Consider the following 22,668-nt stretch of genomic DNA (forward strand, 5'->3'; position numbering starts at 1 on the left):
GAGCAAGAAGAAAAAAGAGCTGACGAGTACCTGTACTTCTGTGAAGAAAAAAGATTCTGAATCCTTAATGCTAATGTCACAGCTAAATTCCAAAAATATGCTTGCCCTGGCAATCAAAGGTGACCAAATTCATTGACATTCTTCAATTTTCCACTCCTCGAATTCTGGTACTAATCCAGTCTCTAGACATGTCATAATCCAACCACCCTAAAGAAAACACAACCCTAAACAATGTATAATCGAGGATGCTGACTTTTTTTTTTTGCTTAATCAACACGAGGGAGAGCAGTCCATATTCATGTATGCAAGTGTTTCCCCTTTTCCAGTTTTCGTGGGGCAGAGGTATTGAATACTTGAATGGAGACTTGTAAAGATAGTAAAACATACAAATCTTTGAGAAAATATCCATATATATATATATATATATCCAACAGGAATATACCACTATAGATAGAGCTTTACAGTGTGACAACATTTGAGCCGTCCTTTTTCCAAAACCATGGACAGGACAGTGCTCAACTCTGCTAATGGAGAAGACCCTGAGCCTACTTCAATTTCCAGCGGGGGCAAGAAAGGCGGTTGGACCACTTTTCCGTTCACTATAGGTCATTTTCTCTCTTCCTCTCTTTATAAAACGACCGGCTAAATACATTCTGCACTCTACCTATCTCCGGAGATAATGAACTTCCAGATATTAGTATCATTTCACCAGTAGCATAATTGTTTGCCTAGATGCTCTAACATAGAGCTATTTCTATAAAGCAGCAACTGTGGCAGGTATAGCACTTGCTTTTGGAGGACTGACTGGCAACCTTATTGTATATCTGATTCAAGAATTCAACATCAGAAGCATTAGTGCCGCTAAAATTTTCAATGTTGTTAATGGCTGTACCACAATACTTCCAATTGCTGCAGCCATCATTGCTGACTCATTTACGGGCTGTTACTCCGTCATCTGGATTTCTTCTCTCATTTCATCCCTGGTCAGGAACTTTCTCTTCTTGTTTCTATCATCTTAGTGACTGAATCAATCTCTGTTTTAGACTCTTGATTTCCAGATCAAGCTAACTTGATCGATTGTGTATCTGATGTTGATCTGCACTTTCATTTTATCAAATATTAAGGGTCTAAGCTTCTCGATAAACATGAATTGAAGGTGAACAGATTTTTTTGTTTTAATTTTTTCTGTAAGTTGCAGGTGGACAGATTAATAAGCTTCTTTAACTTGATCAGATTTGAAAGAACTATTTCTCAATTTGCAGGGCCTATTGATAATAGTCCTGACAGCAGCAATCAGTAAATTGAGACCTCCACATTGTGAAAATGGATCGAACCTCTGTAAATATCCATCAGAAGTCCAACTTGCAGTTCTTTATATCGGCTTAGCTCTAGGATCTATAGGGATGGCAGGGACACGCTTCACTATTGGATCCATGGGAGCAAATCAGTTTGATAAACCAAAGCATCAAGGAATTTTCTTCAACTGGTACATTTTTACAATGTACATGGCCACTGGTATAAGCTCTACTCTCATTGTGTATATTGAGAACAGTGTTAGTTGGACGTTGGGGTTTGGGATTTGTGTTGCCGCAAATATATTTGCATTGGCAATATTCTTAGCTGGCAGCGGTTTCTATCATCACCTCAAGCCACAAGGTAGCCCTTTTGTTCGTTTGGCTCGTGTTATTGTTGCATCTTTCAGGAAAAGGAAAATGGTGCTCTCACTGAAAAGTGAAGACTATTTTCAAGGGCCAGACACAGCAGACTACAAAGTGACTACCTTTCCCTCAAAATTTTTCAAGTAAGTGTACAATCAAATAGCCTTGTTCGGAAGACAAGTTTTTTGTCAAGTTTGTTTGCTACAAATTTTTTAAAAATTTTAACTACGATAACCTCAAAAAATTTCTCAAAGTTTTTAAACTATACACTTTAAAATATTTAAAAAAAAAATACACTTCAAAAATTTTTTAAAAAACTTCTAGAGTAAGCTACAGTAAAGTTTTAAACAAACACCCAAAAAACTCACTTGCCAAACGGGCGCGACTAGTCCTCTACCTTTGACTTCTTCAGATAAAGCAATTCAATTTTCGAATTAGCTGATTAATTGCTTTCTAAAAAAAAAAAAATACAGGTTCTTAAACCGCGCAGCACTCAGAGCAGAAGGGGAAACCGAACCAGATGGCTCCACCAGACAACCTTGGAAACTATGTACAGTGCAAGATGTAGAAGATTTCAAAAGGATAATCAAAATTTTCCCACTATGGTCCACGGGGTTCTTCTTGTCCACCCCACTCGTTATTTTGGGGAGTCTATCGGTCCTTCAGGCTCTTGCAATGGACCGTCATCTCGGACCACATTTCCAAATTCCTGCGGGTTCAGTATTTCTCTTCACTTTGATGCCAACTTGCTTTACCGTATTCCTCCTGGACCGGTTCTTATTCCCCCTGGGGGAGAAGTTCACTGGCCATCCCGTCAGGCCTCTCCAGAGGGTTGGGATCGGCCATTTGTTAGACATTGTTGGCCTTGCTGTTTTGGCCCTGGTAGAGGCCAAAAGGCTGAAGATTGCGCGATTGCATGACCTTCAAGGCCAGGATAATGCCGTGGTACCAATGTCAGTATTCTGGCTTGTGCCACCACTAGCTATCGCAGGCATTGGAGAAGCATTCTTTTTCCCTGGTCAAATTGATTTCTACTACCAAGAATTCCCTGCTTCGCTGAAAAGCACATCAACTGCAGCTGTAGCTTTATATATGGGCATTGCTTACTATCTGGGCAATGCTGTGATTGATCTTGTCCGAAGGACAAGAGGGTGGTTGCCAGATGACTTGAACAAAGGGAGACTAGATAATGTGTACTGGCTGGTTTGTGTATTAGCAGGTCTCAACTTCTGTTATTATCTTGTATGTTCGTACTTTTACAAGTACCAAAATGTTGAAACGGTGAAGGTAACTGATGAGTCTACTGTGTAGAGGATAAAAGTCAATATCTAACGAAGATGATTTACTTCCATACTTGTGTTTACCTTAATCCAGGATCAATACAAACCAAAGATTAGATGACGCTGCTTTCTTTTTACCTTTTTCCTGCTGGGTTATAATTTAATATTTCATATCTCAAGAATTTCAAACTTAATCAATTTGAAAACTGTTTTACGGTATTAATTTGATCTGACTAACGATGAAAGATGAAGAAACGATATGCACCACAGAGGAGGATTAGTTTTAACTAATAACTGGAGAGAATGCTCCACGGTTACAACTAATCTCGGGGCAAGACGGTGGAATTTGAATTTGGTTTTGCAGGGAAAGATGGTAAAATATTTGAAGGAATTGTTGGCAAACAAATAACTATCTCAAGACCAGATCTTTTACTTGTGATGAAAAGATTGTTTACAAAATTCGAACTTCCAGACTCACTAGCTAATGAAATTTTGGCTTTTTTTTCTGAAGGAAATATCATTATACGCCAGAGAAAATCAAGTTTGCTAGACCTTTGCTGCTCCCGCCTTTGCTGCACTAAACTATGGATGCCTTATTCTAGACGGAAACTCAATTGTGGTGGAATCAGACATTCTCAGGGCTCATGATTCAAAATCTCAAATTAAAAACATCAATCAAATTTCCATTAATGCAACAACAAATAAAAAAGACAAAAGAAGAGAAAGGGATGTTTGCAGATGCAGACCATGAAGGCACGAACAATGTTTTGAATGAGGAAGGGAAGCTAGAGTTTGCTTTTATCAGTTTGGAAAATACTTGCAACATGAAATATCGTTTAATGCAATCAAAAGTAAAAAAAAAAAAAAAGGTGAGAAAAGGGGAAAAAGGATGTTTAAGAGTGGAAAATAGGATTTGATTCTTAGTTTGGCGGAGAATAATACACCTTTAACCTGGAATCCTGATCAGTGACAAGCAGCAGTAGCCACAGGCACAATTACCTCATTAACAAAGGTGAAGAAACAGGAACTAAGCACTGAAAAAATGATCTAATATCATCTTTTAGTCACTATCTAATACTAGTTTTCCAGTTAAAAAAAAAATGAAATTCAGACCTAGCTGATTATTGAGGATCAGAGGACAAATTGTTGGTGAACTTTGTACAGTCATATGGCCCGATGGCGTTGCTTTTCTTTTTGACCTGAAAATCACAAAACATTTGATATTTGAATTGGTAATGAAATTGGTCGAATTGAAAGACTAGTGCAGCAGAATATATCCCCTTTAAACTTTTAATTCAAACTTTTCTGTTTGTTCAGAGTTTAATATCTGTTAAACAAGTCATCAGCGCACTAAAATCTCATAGGAAATAACAGGAAGAATGACAAATTATTCATTTCTCTTTTGCTGTTGCTGTAAATGGAACTCTGGTTCCATGGGCTCTGGCATGTGAATGAAATCTAGAGCAGTGTAACAGAGTAAGGACTCATAAATGTGTAAGCATTTCTGCCCACCAAGGTACTAGTATACCACACGAAGACGCAAAGCCAAATCTAGGAAAGATAGGCAGTTCAAATACAAAGGTAGCCAAAGAAAGTTCCAATTCAGTCTGTTGATATATGCTTGCAGTTTTAAAAAACAAGATACTTGTCCGGGAAACAGAAACCACTCAAACAGTTTTAAAAAACTATAGCACTCTTTTCTTTTCCTAGTTTGCTTTGTGTAGGGGATGCAGGTTACTCAAATGGCAATAATACAGTAAATTGACTACAGAAATACTTGAACTGAGTCAAAGTTCAAAATAAGGACGCCTTAGGAGTATAACATGCGAAAAGGGTTCTCAATTTTCATAGCTGAGATGTTAAGAGAAAACAGACAAAAGTGCATGCCAACCAAACTAGAAATCTAAAGAAAAGGCAAAATTCATGATAATCTAGTGTTTTCAGCCTTTTTATACAGAAAATCCAAGTTTAAAGACTAACATTCAAGACACAGAGGAGAGAACAACCTTCAGCAATGTCAGGACTGCCATTAGAAAATAAATTATGAGAGCACAATGCCTAAAACTTACATGTTTCCAACTCCAGATATTTTTGCAGTCGTAAAGAAAAGAGCTAATAGTAAGTCAAAAAGTGAATGCATCTCAAAACACCAAGACATCAATAAGATGCTTCCTTTAGAAGTTAGGCTTTAGTGTTAGTATGTTATGACTCAAAATGGGAAAGATTTCACTTAAACCATTGACAAAACCAATGTTAGAAGGGTGACATACCGGAGACCATGGGCTAGGTTCAGGTAAACACTTGTCTGGTGGAGAATTTTGCACTGCACCACTTTTCACGGTCAAAATTTCCTGTAAAGAACTCTTCATGTGAACTCATATTATAAGCCTAATTTTAATTGCCATAATCAAGCAACTTCTCAAGATCGTACGTGTGCACAATAAGATTGGTGATAAGGTGAACTTAAGAAAATGAATAAACAACTCAAAGAGAATGAGTTAGCCTGACTATGATTTTGAGTCACTGTGATGCGCTATTTTATTAGTTAACAACAAGAGACGCTTTAGTTTGACAATTTAAAACCCAAAACCATAATGATGTGTATTACCATTGAACCACACTCTATTATTTATGCAATTTCAAAACAAAAAATAAATAGGAGTAACTTGTTAGTTGAAATATGGAAACTTCTGTAGGTTAAGACTATTTTGTCGTGAAGAAACAAGTGTTATGCTTAAAGGGTGCATGTTCTTAATTGAACAGTAATAGTTCAGTACATATTATGATATGGCAAAAGCACAATAATGAGGCAGAATGCAAATCAAAATAAGGTCAAAACTTTCATCAGGTACCAATGAAAGCTAGGTTACTAATAGCAGCCAACCATTGCCAGATATTGACGTCCAAAGCACCAAATGGCTACCAAGAGTAATTTACCTCTCCAGCAGCTTCAACAGCAGCCAACCATTCATCAGAAAATGGAACTGCATTTCTTGGAGGAAAGATTATAAGATTTGTTTTATCTGAATTGCTCACAGCTTTATTGCTGCCACTGCAAGAGAGACCTCTTAAGATTGAGAAATAGATTACCAACTTTTAACAAGATCACACTGAGTGCCCATAATCACAAATTAACCAGAAAGCAAATTAGTTATTGCAACTTACATTGCTGCAGTTGAATTTCCATCCTGTTCCTGGCACAATGAAGTCTTCAAATCACATTTTGTGTCCTTCACAAGACTATCCATGTCCTGGCAAACTTCGGGCTTAATTTCATCAGTTAAGGCGCTATCAATTACTCCAATGGACTGATTTACGCTTCTGGGTGATGTCAGACCTCCTTCAACCAGCCAACCCAAAATGTCATCCCACAAAAATTCTTGAATTGATTTACAGTTTTTTACAATTCGAATGCAATCATTAACTCATGCTCAAACTTAATAAAGTTAGAGATAGAACATTGTACCTCCAAGCTCAATATAGTGCCTAGTCTGACTTCCACTGGAAAGCTCACACTTCTCAGATGAAGGCTCAATCTCCGTGCAGCTCGGTTTAGTTTCCTCAATGCTCAAATCACCATTAAATTTATGATTACCATGATCACAAGCTCGAAGTGGTGCATCAGTAAGTTCTTTGTAGCTTCTAAATTCACTTTCGCAATGTTCAAATTCTACCATAACTGCATCCCCACTTCCCAAAACATTACTTTCTTTGGATTTTGCAGATTCAGTTGTTTCCTCATATGAGGAATCCCTGGGAAACAACTTATTTTTGAGCCCAGAAACTTCTTCAACCAATGTGAAGCAATTAGACAATAGCAATTGTTCAGATTCTTCAGTACAATTAGCATCTGTAGCAGAGTGATCGCACACAACTGAAATATGGTCAATGCAACATTTCGTAGGCACACTGCTGTCAGCAAAGAACTCTGGATCATCTCCAGTCTGTGATATATTATCCCCACTAGTTGCTTCTATTGTGGCTTCTCTTGTTTGCATTGCAATCTCAATCCCGGGATAACCATCTAAGGTACTGTCAGTTCCTGCAATGGTTTGAGTGTCAGACTTCTGGTCATCATGACATACTTTGCTTTCTGAATATAAACTGGTATGATTATTGTCTGCTACATGACTTTCTAGATGAGGACCACTAAACAAACTTTGACACACAGGTTCCACTATTACGAGATTTCTTTCATTAACTTCACTATTCTTCACTTTATCCCCATGAAATGATTTGTGGACTTCTCCAACCAAAAACTCTGATGCTTCAGATGAACATCGATGCATATCGAAAGAGGTGGCTCTGTCACTCAAAATGACATGAGTGACACTTGTATCTAGTGCAGAATCATGATTTGGAACTAGTGGGGCAACCTCAAAAGACACCAATGTTGGTTCACTGGGAAAACCATGTCTAATCATCTGGTTAGTATCAAATCCTTCGCCTTCCTTTCCACCAAATGTTTCTGCAATTTCAACTCCAGAATTATCCATTTCAATCGCACCTTTTTCATCTATTGGGAGCATCTCATTTACCGCTACCTGGTATTTTTCAGAACCTATGCCTTTCTCAAGCAACATACAATCAGCAGAAGCCAAACCATGAATACACTTTGAGATTTGTTCAACTTCAGGGCAAGCAGTTTGAGTCTGTAAAAGCGTAGCAGATGTATCTTTCAATTCAACAACCTCTAAAGATTGCTTAAGGCTCTGTGTATTCTCAGCCATCTCATTTGGTTCACTGAGAAAATCATGTCTAATGATCTGGTTACTATCAAATCCTTCGCCTTCCATTCCACCAAATGTTTCTGCAATTTCAACTCCAGAATTATCCATTTCAATCGCACCTTTTTCATCTATCGGGAACATCTCATTTACTGCTACCTGGTATTTTTCAGAACCTATGTCTTTCTCAAGCAAAATACAATCAGCAGAAGCCAAACCATGGATACTCTTTGAGATTTGTTCAAATTCAGGGCAAGCAGTTTGAGTCTGTAAAAGCATAGCAGATGTATCTTTCAATTCAATAACCTCTAAAGATTGCTTAAGGTTCTGTGTATTCTCAGCCATCTCATTCCTCACAAAAGAATCTTTTGAAAGACTTGCATATATATGCTCAGAGGAAAATTCTAAATTTTCTAGTCTAGAATTAGTAAGTTCCAAATCTTCAACAGTCTGATTATCAATTTTTTCAGTTCCACAAATCCATGAATCTCCAACCATCTTTTTATGGTTTCCCTCAACCAACATAGAAGGCTTATCTTCATCAGGGACCAGGAGCTCTTCAAAGTTGGAAGTTTCTAATCTGTCACTGTGCAAACTAGATGATTGATCAAGATTCTGCATGCACCTCACTGAAGCAGAATTCATCACACCACCATTAATAACATCATTTACAGTAGAGCTGCCAGAATTTTCATCTTCACATGAATTTGTATTCATGCTTCTTGTTCCAGTTACACCTATAGCAAACTCCTCAGGTTGGTAAAATAAAGAATGTTCGAAATAGTTGCCAGCTGATTCTGTACTTGCTCTATGACCAAGAGTGCAGCTTTTGGCATTGTCAACTTCTGTCATACTTCTACAAGATGGAATTTTTAAGAGATTTATATTCTCTTTCATCTCAGCTTCTCCATCTTTATCAACTGCAGTAATGCTTTCATCCTTGACATGATTCTCAAATTTCCCATTTGTATCAGTAATGCTCAGCAACCTATTCTTATCGCTCTCAAGCTCACAGTGATTAGGTTCATGTGGAATCTTCTTCCCATCCATCATAGCATCTTTGCCCACATCAGGTGTAATTGCATCAATTGAAACGGCACTAAGATTAAATCTTGAGCGTGAGACACGTGAAGTCAGCATTTTACCATCAACAACTCCAGGAATTTTTGCTGGCAATTGCGGTGGCCTCCAGTCACCAAGTTTACCTCGTCGATGACTAGGGTCAACAATTCTGTGTGAAAAGCAACTTGAAGCTGGAAATTTTGACTGCAAAAATAATTTCAAGAAGGCAGGATAAGATACCAGAACCATGGTAAACTATAGTGTTCACTGAGCCGATAGTGATACCTGACCAAAAAATCCTAGTGACGGAGATGGCATTCTCAGACCTGATGGTTTTGTTGATTGACTTTGTGTATGCTGCAAAGTTGTACCAGTGATGACATTGCTTGAAGGAAGCCTAACTGCTAGTTGTGTGGTAACATCTTGGCAGTCAGATGAATCCACAGTGATAACTGAAGGGACATCATCTAGAATCAATTTTGAGCCAGAACTATGGACTTTGTTGACCTGTATGGGACATAATTGGGTTGATGCATGCAGACTAATACGGGGATTAACCTGCAACGAGTCAAAAAAAAATTGAAACGAGTAAAAGAGATATTAGATTGTTGATTGTTAAAAATGTTAATACTATGATCGAAACCAGAGTGTGCTGCAAGTAAATACAATAAAAGAGGCTTGGGAGTTCTCACTTTGTTTCTCTTAGCATGTGAGGCAGAGGATTTATTGAGTAACTCTTCAGAAACAGCCTTTGCTCTACTCTGTGTGTTTTTTACACTTTTTGAGTAGCTTTTTAGTTCTGTATTTCTCTGGGTATTAACAACTGCATAAGATAAAAATATTAAATGTCATTAACCATGGATAAGCTCTAATATGTAACTAAACATAAGCTTATTATACAAACCATCATCTAAGTCATTTGAAATTTTAAGAGCATAAGGATAAAACCTAGTTGTATTGGACTAGATCAAAAAAGCAACTTGAAACCACTTGAAACCAGTACCATTCATGAATACAGACTACTAGTTTGATTACCTGGCTGCAACATCTGATTTTGTTTTAAGGAAGTTGCTCCACCTATAGTGCGCTTATTAGTTGCTGGAATCGATGGATGACCTGGCTTTGAAACAGGGAATTTTGGAAGCTTTGACTCCTTGGAAACAGCTTTTTGGGCATTAATGTTAGCAGGCCTTTTCATAGTAAAGTAGCATTAAGGCACAACATATTTAAAATTTTGCAAATCAAAGTGACTAAAGAGTAAACCACCTTAAGAAAAGTATAAAACCGAAAGGCCTTTACTTTCGCATACTATTTAAAACTATTTACAGGATATGATGTTGACAGAGGCAAGGATCTCGGAGAGCTACTAGCTCTGGCTGCCGTTTTTCTAGCCCCATGAGTTGAAAGGACTTTATGAGAGGCCTGAAAGCACACACTTTCAGAAAGGCTCAGTAAGTTACCACACTAAATGGAGTAAAAGCAGATAGAGTCATCCTGACACTTAAAACTGACCACAGAAGTTGAAGCCTGATGAATGTGAGCTGGTGAAGTATGCTTCAGAGACAAACAAACTGTCCCTCGATCTTTACCGGAACAAGCAGCCGGTGATGCTTTAAATAAATTCTTCTCAGGTGTACATGGGTTAGCAGAATCACGGTTGAACTGAATATCATTAGAAAGAGAGGTGGTTGCTTCTTCAGTAATAGCACAAAGCGCCTCTCTGGAAGAATTTCCAAGCGTCCCAGTAATCATGGATAACTCAATGGGATCCAAGACACCTAATAAAAGATGAAAAAAAGTAATTAACAACTTATACCATCTTTAACTTGCAAAAGAGGATTTTAAAATCATGTATGAACATAGGCAAGAAGAATTGCAAAACCATCTTCAGTGAAAAATGCTTGATTCCAAGCTAAGCTTTTGCGCAAATTGTATCCTCCACCCTTTTTCTTTTTCTTCATCTGCATTGGCTCCATACTCAACTTTGGTCCTTCAAGTTTGTTTGTAGTAATATTCTCCTTGTTGGTCATGTCTTGATGAGACAAGCTATTCAGTTTCACTGAAGCTGGATCATTACGGACATTAATCCCCTCTGCAATGACAACAGCTAATTTAATCACCTTTCATACACATTTTTCACTCTATGAAAAATCTCAAACTAAATTAAAACTAGCATTTCCAAATGAAATGATGAAAGATCACAAAGAACTAAAGTTAAGCAGTCAAAACGGCATAATGAACAGCATATACTTAGCCAGGATTGTCCATAAGATATCACCGTTTGCTCTTGAGTTGCATTAAGATTAACAATTTCCAGAGCAAAACACAACAAATTACAGAATCACAATTCGCTGGCCTTAACAATTCATAATGTAAAACAAAAACAAAAAAATTAAAAGAGGCTTTTCTTTCATTTATTTTTTTTTTCTGTTTAGCATTATTCTTCATTGAAAAAAGAAAAGTAAGCTCCAATCAATCAGAGCCCAAAATACCTAGGAATTATTTCAAGCTTAAAAATTTGTGACATAACAAAACAAGTAAGCCCAAATTTTGCCGTATCAGTTACTAGCATCTTCTTCAAACAGAAAATTCTATATAATCATAAATTGAGAATTGCCTGGTAACCAATAAAAGAAGAAAATAGATCCAAAAAACTTACCCAAATAAATAAATAAATTTTGATGCCAATTGCTGGTAGTATTTATTTAGAATATAGAAACCAAAGAAAAGCCACCAAAACCAAAAACCATGAGGACTACGTTGGAATTATGCATACAGGGAAACATACACAGGTCCAAATCAAACCCTAGAAAATGCAAAATTTAGGCAAATGTCATTTGGGAAGTTTACAAATAATACGAGCAAGAAACATAAACCAAAAGAGTAGCATAAGAAATCCTTAGTAGCGAGAAAGAACACTAACTTGCAGTTGCAGGCGAAATGCGAGGCTGATGGTAAGGTGACTTGTGTGAATGTGGGGTTTGTTGTTGAATTAGAGAACCGTCTTCGGGGAGAAGGCCAAGCTGCTTGGATTCCCATTCCATTTTTTGATTATTTGGCACCAGCTTTTTTGAAAAACAAGAAAAAAAAAAAAAAAAAAAAAAACTGACTAACTAACAAATTACTACTTACTAATTTTGAGGGAAATTCGTTGGGAAATTTGGGGCAATGAATGAAGAAATGAATGCTGGATTTTTTTTTTTTTTTTTTCAAAAAGATAAGGAGCGGGAATAGAGATTTGGTTCGGATTCGCCGGCTCGGACCGGCGGGTCTAAACAAGACAGGTTTGGAGACAGGTGACTTGTCTGCAGCAATTCTGCAATTGCATTTTATTTTTATTGTTTTCCCATGAAAATTGCTAAAACTTTTAAATTCGGATTAGATTCTGTGAGTATAAAAATAAGAAGAAAGTCTCTCTATTTTGGTGGGATTGGATCAACGCTCTCTCTTTTTTCTTTTTTTTTTTCTCCCTTAACTATTAGTTTGTCATAGTTTACTAGTAATTTCAGTATGCAAATGCACTCAATATGTCATCAAATTTCTTTCTAAAGGAATAAAAGAAAAAGAAGTCTCATAGCCACAGGCTGATATTTATAAGTGAAACGTATAAGCAGTTTATATCCCAATTAATTGACTCAATCTAATCCCATAATTGTATCCCTCAATTCACTTCGCCATTAATTAAATGTAATTCAGGAAGGTAATACCTATTTTTAAATTTAACAGGGGAATTTGCGATTTATTTAAAAAAAAAACATAAAAGATGACACGTGTCTAAATTGATTTAAATTTGAAATACCATTAAATTTACTGAACGGATTCCCGCTGTAACTCTACAAAGGTCTCTGTAACTCTATAATTCGAGTGCATGAAGTGAGGAAGCATGGGTTAGAAGAAGAAGTATGAGCGCGAAATCTCATATTTGAGACCTCCCATTTATATCATATATCTAAAAAATAAAAAAAAAGCATGAACAAATTTGTAGCCCGTAGGTTTACATTACTGCCTCGGGATGGTTCATGGGTGCCTTGATCTTGTTCTTGGATCTTTTATGTTCTTACCCCGTCAAGCCATAATTCTGAAATTTTTTTCCAATAATATTTTAAGGAATTAGCGCTCTGGTTGGCGAAAAATACATATCCGAAAAGAGCAGCAGAGGAAGGAGCTAACGTATCAGAAAAACTTTGAACATCAAGGCTCTTTATTTTTTTACCAAAAAGAGACAACCATATACAGTCGCGGATAATACAATAATTCTTTTCAAGCCATATACACATTACTACTATACTACCCCCTTAACTCGCAGAAGAAGGAAACTCCAGTTTTGTAAGGTTGTAGCTGAAATGCCTCCCAACGAATACCCGATGGAAGCAAGAGATTATTCAAGTCGTTCAAGACAAGACTCGAGCTTTACTACTATTCAGTACATAACTCTAGCTGATGTTACATTCTCTGGGATTCCCAGTGACACCCTCCTCTGAATCACCATCAGAAAATCCTAAAATGTAAGCATCCCGTCCATCATCTTCATCACTCTCAATATCCTCTCTGTTAGGCCTTCTTTCGATATAAGCTAGAGCTTGCCTCCTATGCAGACGCAAAACATGCATGATGATATCAGGAGTAAGTGTAACACGTGAATGATCCTGCCGGCGTTGTTTGTTACCCTCCATTATCTGATTCAAGCATTAGATAGTTAGACACAAGCAATTCTAGCAACAAAATTTCAAGAAAATCACTAGCATCTAACCGTAAAAACCTAACATATATGCATAGATGTGAAGAGTTCTGGAATGGTACCTCTTCAGCGTTAGGAGGTAGAGGAACAACATCATCTGAAGTGGGGGCCCAAAGCTTTATACTTTTTTCTAGTCCACAGGTAGCGAGAACGGGAATATGGGGATTGGGCTCCAGCTGATTTACAACGTGTCTATCGCCTAACATTAAACGAACAAGTTTAGCCCCCTTCTTCTTCCATATAAATATATGACCACAATCAGACCCGCTCAAGACGTATTCATCATTAGGACCAAAGAAACTCACTCCTTTAACAGTTTGGCAATTTCTGTGTCCTGAGAAAACTTGTACTTCTTCCAAATTATGCACATATTCAGGAGTCACGGATGATGGAGAAGGACCTAACCCCTTGTTCTTTTGAAACAGATAAATGAGCTCATCATTATAAGAAACAAGCAACTCACTCATGCTGGAGTAAGCTAATGCCGTGATATGAACGTCATGAGTCTCAATCAAGTGAGAAGGGCAAAATGTGTTAATTGGACTGTCTACATTGCTTGAACCATCCAATTGGTACTTTCTGATGTCATAAACTCGTGCATATTCATCTGAACCTCCAACTGCAAAGTAATTGGGGTTTCTGGGGTCTATGGCCATGGAATTCAGCCTTATGCAGTTTGAATTACGCTGTTCTGCAAATGCAGAGCAATAGAAAAGCTTTGTAGCAGAATTAGTTCGAAGATCATACTGCAAAAGAAGCAAGGACTCTTGTCAGAAAAGCAATAACAAGCATTTCCAATTCAATTTGAACGGAGGTAACCTACATGTTGAACTAAACCATCCTCGCCACAGCTATAAAATATGTACGGACTCCCAGGTTCAACTGCAAGCTTGTATACACGACCATGGTGCTTACCTAGCCTTTTTGTTTCTACCTGACTGTTTTCCAACACCTCGCCAAGCCTGACCTGCAACAAAGCCAATATTTACAATGAAAAGGAACCTTTTTAATAACAGATTTTCTGTGAAGAAAATAACAGACATCATGTTTATTTTTTTTTTGGAAACTAAATGTCATGGCAACTATGATCATCTGATCATCTCAAATACTTGGGGTTCAAATGAAGAGATCTGTCAATAGACCATAACTTCAGTTCTCAAAGGAAAAAGGTTAATGCAATAGAATGTAACTATATTCAGGTTGCAGCATGAGTCATTTTAATTCTTTCTTTCAGTCCTCTATTCATTTTCATCCTTATCAAATTAAAACCAAATAAGTCTTGTCTTTTCTCCTGGGAAGCTGGCCGAACAGATAGTTCAAGATATTAGGGGTATTATTGCTGGTTGGTCTAAGTGCCAGGCTACTTTAGAAGCTTTAAGTCTATGTGCAGCTTTTAGTATTCCTAGTTCTATGTTTGTATAGTTTATTGTTCATATAGTCTAAGAGTAGTGGATTACTGTTGATTAGTGCTCTTTTTCCTTTGTAATTGTTCAGGGGTTTTCCCTATTGTGTATGCTTATGGCCTTATCAATAAAATTAGTAAGCTTTAAAAATAAAAAATAAAAAATAAAAAAAGTTGAATTGATGTTGAATTCATCTAATACAATGAAGAACATTAAGCCTGGCAGTATCAATAGCCTAATACAAAAGTTGAGTAGAACGTATGAGTGCTGAAACTGTAGCATTGGCAGGGTAAGAGGGCATGCAATAAGATGGTATTAACTTCGTACTACAGTACATTAATCAGGAAAAGAAAAGCAACAGACTACTAAGCTCATGCACAAATCATTTCCAGTTGGCAAGATGGCCCTCATTTATGCGGGCAAGGGAGTTGAGGCAGAAGTTATTCTCCCCCAGAAGGCATAAAAATGTTAAACAAGATAATCCTCGAGGAAATATGAAATCCACACCAAATGTATTATCCCATATGTGTATAGGAACATATAGTAAAAAAGATTACCTTGCCATCAGCTGAAGAAGTGACTATCTTTCGATCATCAGTGAATGGCATGATTCTCGCCTGGAATACATTGTCCGAATGGCCAGATGGATATGAGAATTTTAATGCCTTTGTAGCCCATTCCCACAACTTGATTTGTCTGTCATCAGAGCCTGACACAAGGTGGTCACCAGCGGAGTTGAATTCAATGGTATTGACACATCCCTCATGACCTGTTAACTTTCCATACAAACCAATCTGCTCCACCAAGTTCTGCATCAGAAGGAATATGAATTAAAAAAAAAAAAAACTAGGTTTGAGCTACTTTACACGCTGCATTTGCATCTTTGAAGAGTTGCTAGCTTCCACATGCAAAGACACACTTACAAGATTCAATGTGTGATTGGCATAAAATTCAATCAAAGCAAACGTAAATACACATCACAAAATCCAACAAGAACAATCAAGACGCTCCCCTTGTAAGAAACTCAGCATGTTGACACTAGAAGTTAAACATATTTAGACCCCAAGGCAGCAATATACAATGAAAGTATATCTGCTCACGAATTTCTGACATCATAATGGTACGTTAAGTTAGTACTGCCAACATGAAGGATTACAAGAAAGATAAAAAGAGGAAAGCCCCGAGGGAATTCAGACTTCTTTTTTCATTTTCTACGCTTGTCACCACAACCAGAAGGAATTTCCACTAGACTTCCAGGAAAATATACTCATTCTCTATATTTCACATGAAATAATTAAAGAACCATACGAATTCCGATATATTAACCAGTTAATGACCTTCAAATTAGATCAAATTCATCAAAGCACCACCAGCCAATTATGTCGGGAAAAAATTGGTATTTTCATTATCGAGTAAAGAGTTTATGCAAGAAATTCTTAACCTTTGCGCAATCAATTAAAAAAAAAGGAATTTAACTCTAACAACAACTGAATTAAATTTAGGTATAGCATTAAAAAAAAAAACTTTAGCATATGAACTGAAAATATAAAATCATTAAACAGAAACCTGGGAAGCAGAGATGTGGCGGGAGAAAGTACTGGGGGAAGAAAAACCTATCTCCCTCTTGTAAAATTCCAAGAACCCATCTTCAGAAGACTTGAAGCGTCTCTTCATTTTAGCTCAATTTCGTCCAGCAAAACTTCTTTTTAGCACGGTTCCAGCTTTCAGAGCCCAATTTTGATTGACAAATACACAAAGATTAAACGACGTTAACATGATTTTTGAGTTAGTGTATGTCATTTAGATACAGCATCTCCGTGGATGCGATACATATTTCTCCTACTGCTCCTAGTGACGATTGGCGCAGTTGAAAGTGGGATGTGACCTTAAAATAAAGGGAAATTTGCCAAATTGGTCCCTAACATTTGCCAAAAACACTTTTTTAGTCCATAACATATAAAATCAGCCAAAATGATCCTTAACATTTAAATTATGAGCCAATTTGGTCCTATTGCTCGTTTTTGCTCATTTCTCCGGCTAAAAATAGCACGCCCCCCTCACGTGGTCATATTTTTAGGGGCAAAACCGGAAAACACATTTCATTACCGGTTGAAGGTAAAAGGATAGGGACCACCAGCAAAATACACATTTCACCTTTGGCCCTAAAATTACAGTTTGAAGAAACCCTAATTGCATCCCCAAATTAACAAGCATAACTTGGAAATGTACTACCGATGATGACGACGACAAACCTGTAAGGTGTGATTGAGAAAAGATTGAAGGTTTGGCCAGAAAATCATGAAGAAAATCTTCGAAAAGATGCAGAATTTCTCGGGAAAATGGGACTTCACAAAGGGTTATGGTAAGTTTTTTTTTTTTACCAATGTGGTTAGCAATTGTTGACGAATCTTGCTTAGGACTGTATTTTATGTTAATTAATTGAAGATTGTTCGTTATTTTACTTAGTTTTGCTGTGGTCCCCAATTTTTATTTAGTTTTGTTGTGGTCCCTATTTTTATTATGAAAGGCTCCACTTTTCTGTCATGGTCCAAAGTAATTGTCGTTTTAATGGCTGACAGGGTCCAATGAGATGCATTTTTCTATTCGTATACACTTTGGAGGTGAACTTAGAGATACAGGAAATAGAGACTATGTAGGGGGTTTGGTTGACATAGTCGATGGCTGTAATCCAGAAAAATGGTCTCTGTGTAAGTTGGATGAAGTAGCTAATAAACTTGGATTTGAGCCTTATACAGTGGGTTACTACTACCTGATTCCTGGTAGGAATATGGCAGATGGATTAGTGTATATGTTGCAAGAGGATGATGCTGCTGAATTGGCTAAATTAGGGAGTATGTATGGGTTAGTTGATGTGTTCTTCATTCATCGAAGAACATATAATTTGCCTCATTTTGCTGTTGATGAAGAAGGAAGAAGGCATGATAGTAACAGAAATAATGAAGAATCTGTACGTGTGGCCACACCAGAGAGTGTTCAAGAAGAATCTGTACATGTGGCCACACCAACACCAGCTACTGATGGTGGTTTTCAAGACTCTAACATGGATGGAGGAACTCCTTCACGTACTGGTAAGAGGATGAAACAGATTGCGAAGAAGAGAACTTCACCTGCAAAAAGATTGAAAATGCAGCAGAGGAGAAAGGATGTTGGCCATCAAGATGTTACTGCTCAGAGTGGTGTTAGTGGCATGAGTGGATCACACCAAAGTGCATCTCATGCTGCTGAACATGAGAGTGGAGGAACTACAAAAAGTCATGCTGTTGATGATGAAACTCCTGATGCTGCTGAATATGCGACTGCTGAGGCTGTAGAAACTGATGTAGGTGAACATGCAACTGATGGAGCTACAGAAATTGATGGTAATGAAAATGAAAGACATGGCAAAAGCAGACAAGGAAAAAGAGCACGAACTAAGTCAAGGAAGACATCAAATAGAAAGGCTGAAGGTAAAAAGTCATTCAAAAAAAATAAGGAGCAGATCATAGAGGATATTGTCTCAAGTGATCCTGAGAGTTTGTATGATAGCGAATATGCTATAAGTGATGAGGAAGAGCTAATGAAATCTATTAGTGAAATACCTCCAGATTGGGCTAATGTTGCTAAACAGTTCAAGACAGCAAAAAAAGGTAAAGAAAAGGTACAAGAAACTGCTGTTAATGAAGAAGATAATGAGTGCAGCATGGAGGAGTCAGATAATTCATCACATGATGGGCTGCACAGCAATGAGAGTTCTGAAGATGAAGGAGGGAGTAAGGATGTGAACAAAAAGAAGTTTAGAGTATTCAATCCTGCAACAGAGATGGATGACCCAAAGTTTGAACTTGGGTTGTTATTTAAGTGTAAGACTGACTTTATCAATGCTGCAAAATCACATGGAGTGAAGTATGGAAGAAAAATCAGGTTTAAGAAAAATGATTCAAACAGATGCAAAGCCATATGTAGAGGCAAGAGATGCATGTGGAACATATATTGCTCAGTTAGGAGTGATAAAGTGACATTCCAAATCAAAAGCATGCTGCTGACTCACACTTGTGGTAGGACAACCTATCATGGCCTGGCAAGTGTGACATATTTGGCCAACAAGTATTTGGAGGACATTAGGCTGAACCCAAATTTTAATGTAGGTGATTTTATGATAAAGATCCACAAGGACTTGGGAGTTAGTATTACACCTAATGTGGGGTATAAAGTAAGGGCAAAAGCTAAAGAGATGATACATGGTGATGTCATGTCCCAGTACAGCAAACTTTGGAGCTACTGTGAAGAACTTCAAAAGGCAAATCCTGACTCTAATGTGTTCATGACTACAACTGAGAATAATGAAGGTGATGATGAGTTTCAGAGATTCTATGTGTGTCTAGATGGTTGTAAAAGAGGGTTCTTGCAGGGTTGTAGATATGTTGTAGGTCTTGATGGATGTCACTTAAGAGGCAGTCACAAGGGAGTTCTTCTCACAGCCATTGGTATTGATCCAAATGATCAACTATTTCCGATAGTATATGCTGTAGTTGAGACTGAAAATAAGAACTCTTGGAAATGGTTTGTAGAAGAGCTAAAGAGTGACCTTGAAATTATTGATGAAAGCATTTGGACATTTATAACCGACAAGCAAAAGGTAATATATAACTAATTTTATCAGCCTTGTTGTTATGATAATACTTAGTGACAGTAATATAGGTTTGATTTTTTATTTCATTTATACAGGGGCTAGTTCAAGCTATTCAAGAGGTACTGCCAGGGGTTGAGCATCGCATGTGTGTACGGCACATGTATAATAATTTCAAAAAACAACATCCAGGCCTAGCTCTCAAGGAAAGGATATGGGTTGCAGCACGAGCTTCTTATAGGGACAGATTTGCTGGATGTATGGAGTCACTAAAAGAGGTTGATGAAGGTGCTTACAATTGGTTGGTAAGTCATACTTATCCAAAGGAGTGGACAAGATCACATTTTAGAACAAGTGTAAAATGTGATATTTTGTTGAATAATCTGTGTGAAAGTTTTAACTCCACAATCCTTGATGCTAGGCAGAAACCAATTCTTGACATGTTGGAGACCATTAGATTTTACTTAATGGTTAGGATAGAAAAAAAGAGGGAATGGATAAAGAAATACACTGGGGAGATATGTCCTAAAATTCTGAAAAAGTTGGAGAAAAATAAGCTTGCTGCAAATGACTGCATTCCTAGCCACTCCAAGGACTGGAAATTTGAAGTTAGGTGCATGTATGGTGATAGGTATACTGTGGACCTTATTAGTAAATGTTGTAGTTGTAGAAAGTGGGATCTTAATGGCATTCCTTGTGCACATGCCATTGCTGCAATTTGTGACACTGGAGAGGAACCCGAGAAGTTTGTACATAATTGCTACTCCAAAGAAGCTTACATGAGGGCATATGAACCCATGATAAGTCCAATGAATGCTGAGCACATGTGGAAAAATTCTGACATGCCGCCCGTGCTACCTCCTGTGAACATAAAACTTCCTGGTAGACCACGAAAGGCTAGACGAAGGGAGCCAGATGAACCAACATCAGGTAAAAAGCAAAATAAGCAGCAGCAAAAGCTGTCTAGAACTGGGCAGATGGTGTATAAGTGTCGAAAATGTAACAAGACTGGCCACAATAGTAGGAAGTGTCCAAGCCAGACACAAAATGCCTCTGCTGAGACTGATTCACATGGATTTGTTACACCTACACCTCCAGTTCCTAAGTCAAATACTCAGATGTCTGAGGATCTCATGGCAGATGCACCATTGGGAAGTCAACAATCTACATCAAACCATTCTACTGCTGCAAATACTCCAGTGAGTATCATAAACATCTTTTGCTTGTCAAATACTCATACTTTACCTTTATGTTATCTAACAAGCCTTCGTTAAAATTGTCAAGATGGAGAATATTGGGAAGTACAAGTGTTCTATCTGCCACAAATATGGTCACACCAAAGGCAGGTGCACTTCCACTGTTGCAGAGCTTTCTCGAGAGCAGGCACATGAATCTTCAAAGATCAGTGAAAAGCAAAAGAAAAATTGAAGTGCTGGTGGCTTGTTTAAGCATCTTTTGGTGGCTTTAGTTACAACTTTTATGTTGTATTTTGCTTTTGGGATATTATAGTTCCTGTATTACGACTTGAGCTAAGACTTTAGCACTGCTGTAAAGAGCATCTTGGCTGTTAGTTTTTGGCACTTCTGTAAAAAGCATCTTGGCTTCTTATCTTTTGTGGAACTGAGTTTGGCCAAGTTTCTTTTCCCTCTATTAAGTATTTTGGACGGGTATAATTCTGTTCTTGGCTAGTCTAAAGCAAGTAAATAATTTCTTTATGCATAATTTCTGTATTGCTGCCAAAATGGGGTCCTTAAGAAGTTGATAGTACATTTTTCTTTGTTGTTAGGACTGGACCAGCAGCAGAAACGATCAATAACCATGTAGTCATGAGCAACAAATTACTAAAGAAATCTCTAAACAGAGTTATACACAGAATTACATTTGCAATGCACAGTAGAAAATGGAGCAAAAGGCACCTTAATTATCTAAGGGATTGATTCTCAGTCTTGACCACAAATTTCCAGTTTTTTTACATCCATTCTTATCAATTATTGATGTTTAAATTTGAGTGTATCTGCAGCTTATTGTCTTCAAATTCAATGTTAAGAGACATGGCCATTCATCATCTTCACTTTTACATTAGCAAATTTCCCTTTCCGACAATCAATTGACCAAAAAGCAGCTTTGCATTCATAATTGTTAATGGTACAAACATGAGCCTTTCCTATTACACAATAATTACCAAAAGTGCTGCTATTACTATTACACAACCATTAACAAAAGTGCAGCAGGTACAACAAAGCCTCCTCATATTTTGGATGCTGCTACATGCTCTCGGATTCACATCCTCCGATAAAGCCAGACAGAATTAAACAACATGTTAGACCCACCAATAACTATCTTCCAATTTTTGTTTAATTCCAGCTTATTAACAACAGCAAAGTGCACATCCAAGAGGCAATCAAAGCAGCCCAAAGCAATTTCTCTCTTCGGATTCTCTGTTCTTGATCAGCTTGTAGCCGGTTGATTGATCTTAATAGACCAGGTATTATTGACACAGATCTACTACACATTGGCGGGTCATACCACTTGAAGTAGCCACAAGCACGAGTTACCTAAAATGCACGAAGAACATCAGATATCAAGACCAAATTTTAACCCCACATCCCAAACCCAAACTGACCTGAAATTTCAAGAAAACTTACTCCATAATTTGGACAACCATAGAATCTTCTCCCCGGATTTGCAGGTTTCCAAGAAGTCACAATGATGGGTTCCTTTCCACAAAGACATCGCACGTTTGGATCCATTTTACTCTTCAAAGGTCAGCTTCTTCTTCCCAATTTCTTGCTACTGTATTTTCCCTCTTCAATTTCAATGGGTTAGTGAGTTGATTAGATGAAGGAAAGATGGCTTATTTCAACCGGTAATGAAATGTGTTTTCCGGTTTTGCCCCTAAAAATATGACCACGTGAGGGGGGCGTGCTATTTTTAGCCGGAGAAATGAGCAAAAACGAGCAATAGGACCAAATTGGCTCATAATTTAAATGTTAAGGATCATTTTGGCTGATTTTATATGTTATGGACTAAAAAAGTATTTTTGGCAAATGTTAGGGACCAATTTGACAAATTTCCCTAAAATAAAACAATATGGTATACAAATTTTGGAGTAATATAATTTTTTATTTAGAAAGAAAAAAATTGTGTGGAAACATGTAAGACTCGCGAATTGT

General features: G+C 37.4%; 4 protein-coding genes across 4 annotated transcripts; 1 reads left to right on the forward strand and 3 right to left on the reverse strand.

The window, feature by feature from the left end:
* Positions 1-499: 499 nt before the first annotated feature.
* LOC113774858 (protein NRT1/ PTR FAMILY 2.7-like) lies at positions 500-2,969 on the forward strand. Its single transcript, XM_027319506.1, has 4 exons — positions 500-605; positions 766-983; positions 1,263-1,801; positions 2,132-2,969. Exons 1-4 carry the CDS (start codon positions 500-502, stop codon positions 2,967-2,969), a joined length of 1,701 nt encoding a protein of 566 aa, XP_027175307.1.
* An 859-nt stretch (positions 2,970-3,828) lies between these two features.
* On the reverse strand, positions 3,829-9,925 carry LOC113774867. The gene is made up of 8 exons (XM_027319518.1): positions 9,763-9,925; positions 9,420-9,550; positions 9,013-9,285; positions 6,405-8,931; positions 6,104-6,278; positions 5,876-5,990; positions 5,209-5,289; positions 3,829-4,137 (listed from the first exon to the last, which is right to left on the reverse strand). Exons 1-8 carry the CDS (start codon positions 9,923-9,925, stop codon positions 4,060-4,062), a joined length of 3,543 nt encoding a protein of 1,180 aa, XP_027175319.1. The 3' UTR covers positions 3,829-4,059.
* A 110-nt stretch (positions 9,926-10,035) lies between these two features.
* LOC113774875 lies at positions 10,036-11,771 on the reverse strand. The gene is made up of 4 exons (XM_027319528.1): positions 11,651-11,771; positions 10,610-10,819; positions 10,240-10,505; positions 10,036-10,149 (listed from the first exon to the last, which is right to left on the reverse strand). Exons 1-4 carry the CDS (start codon positions 11,769-11,771, stop codon positions 10,036-10,038), a joined length of 711 nt encoding a protein of 236 aa, XP_027175329.1.
* A 1,127-nt stretch (positions 11,772-12,898) lies between these two features.
* Positions 12,899-16,758, reverse strand: LOC113759295 (DDB1- and CUL4-associated factor 8). Its single transcript, XM_027301865.1, has 5 exons — positions 16,435-16,758; positions 15,426-15,677; positions 14,289-14,432; positions 13,528-14,211; positions 12,899-13,403 (listed from the first exon to the last, which is right to left on the reverse strand). The coding sequence occupies exons 1-5, from the start codon at positions 16,540-16,542 to the stop codon at positions 13,161-13,163; spliced, it is 1,431 nt and encodes a 476-aa protein (XP_027157666.1). The 5' UTR covers positions 16,543-16,758; the 3' UTR covers positions 12,899-13,160.
* Positions 16,759-22,668: the final 5,910 nt, after the last annotated feature.

This window comes from Coffea eugenioides, chromosome 1, assembly GCF_003713205.1.
Source record: "Coffea eugenioides isolate CCC68of chromosome 1, Ceug_1.0, whole genome shotgun sequence".
Lineage (NCBI taxonomy): Eukaryota > Viridiplantae > Streptophyta > Magnoliopsida > Gentianales > Rubiaceae > Coffea > Coffea eugenioides.

Excerpts from the sequence above, each read along its gene's own strand:
- LOC113774858 (XM_027319506.1), top strand. The coding sequence starts at position 500 with ATGGACAGGACAGTGCTCAACTCTGCTAATGGAGAAGACCCTGAGCCT. Across the intron at positions 984-1,262 it reads CTTCTCTCATTTCATCCCTG|GGCCTATTGATAATAGTCCT; the intron begins GTCAGGAACTTT and ends CTCAATTTGCAG. Across the intron at positions 1,802-2,131 it reads TTTCCCTCAAAATTTTTCAA|GTTCTTAAACCGCGCAGCAC; the intron begins GTAAGTGTACAA and ends AAAAAAATACAG.
- LOC113774867 (XM_027319518.1), bottom strand. The coding sequence starts at position 9,925 with ATGAAAAGGCCTGCTAACATTAATGCCCAAAAAGCTGTTTCCAAGGAG. Across the intron at positions 5,991-6,103 it reads GGAAATTCAACTGCAGCAAT|TGGCAGCAATAAAGCTGTGA; the intron begins GTAAGTTGCAAT and ends TCTCTCTTGCAG. Across the intron at positions 4,138-5,208 it reads AACCTAGCCCATGGTCTCCG|GTCAAAAAGAAAAGCAACGC; the intron begins GTATGTCACCCT and ends TGTGATTTTCAG.
- LOC113774875 (XM_027319528.1), bottom strand. The coding sequence starts at position 11,771 with ATGGAATGGGAATCCAAGCAGCTTGGCCTTCTCCCCGAAGACGGTTCT. Across the intron at positions 10,506-10,609 it reads AGCATTTTTCACTGAAGATG|GTGTCTTGGATCCCATTGAG; the intron begins GTTTTGCAATTC and ends ATCTTTTATTAG. Across the intron at positions 10,150-10,239 it reads ATCAGGCTTCAACTTCTGTG|GCCTCTCATAAAGTCCTTTC; the intron begins GTCAGTTTTAAG and ends GTGTGCTTTCAG.
- LOC113759295 (XM_027301865.1), bottom strand. The coding sequence starts at position 16,542 with ATGAAGAGACGCTTCAAGTCTTCTGAAGATGGGTTCTTGGAATTTTAC. Across the intron at positions 15,678-16,434 it reads GCCACATCTCTGCTTCCCAG|AACTTGGTGGAGCAGATTGG; the intron begins GTTTCTGTTTAA and ends CTTCTGATGCAG. Across the intron at positions 13,404-13,527 it reads TACCTCCTAACGCTGAAGAG|ATAATGGAGGGTAACAAACA; the intron begins GTACCATTCCAG and ends TGCTTGAATCAG.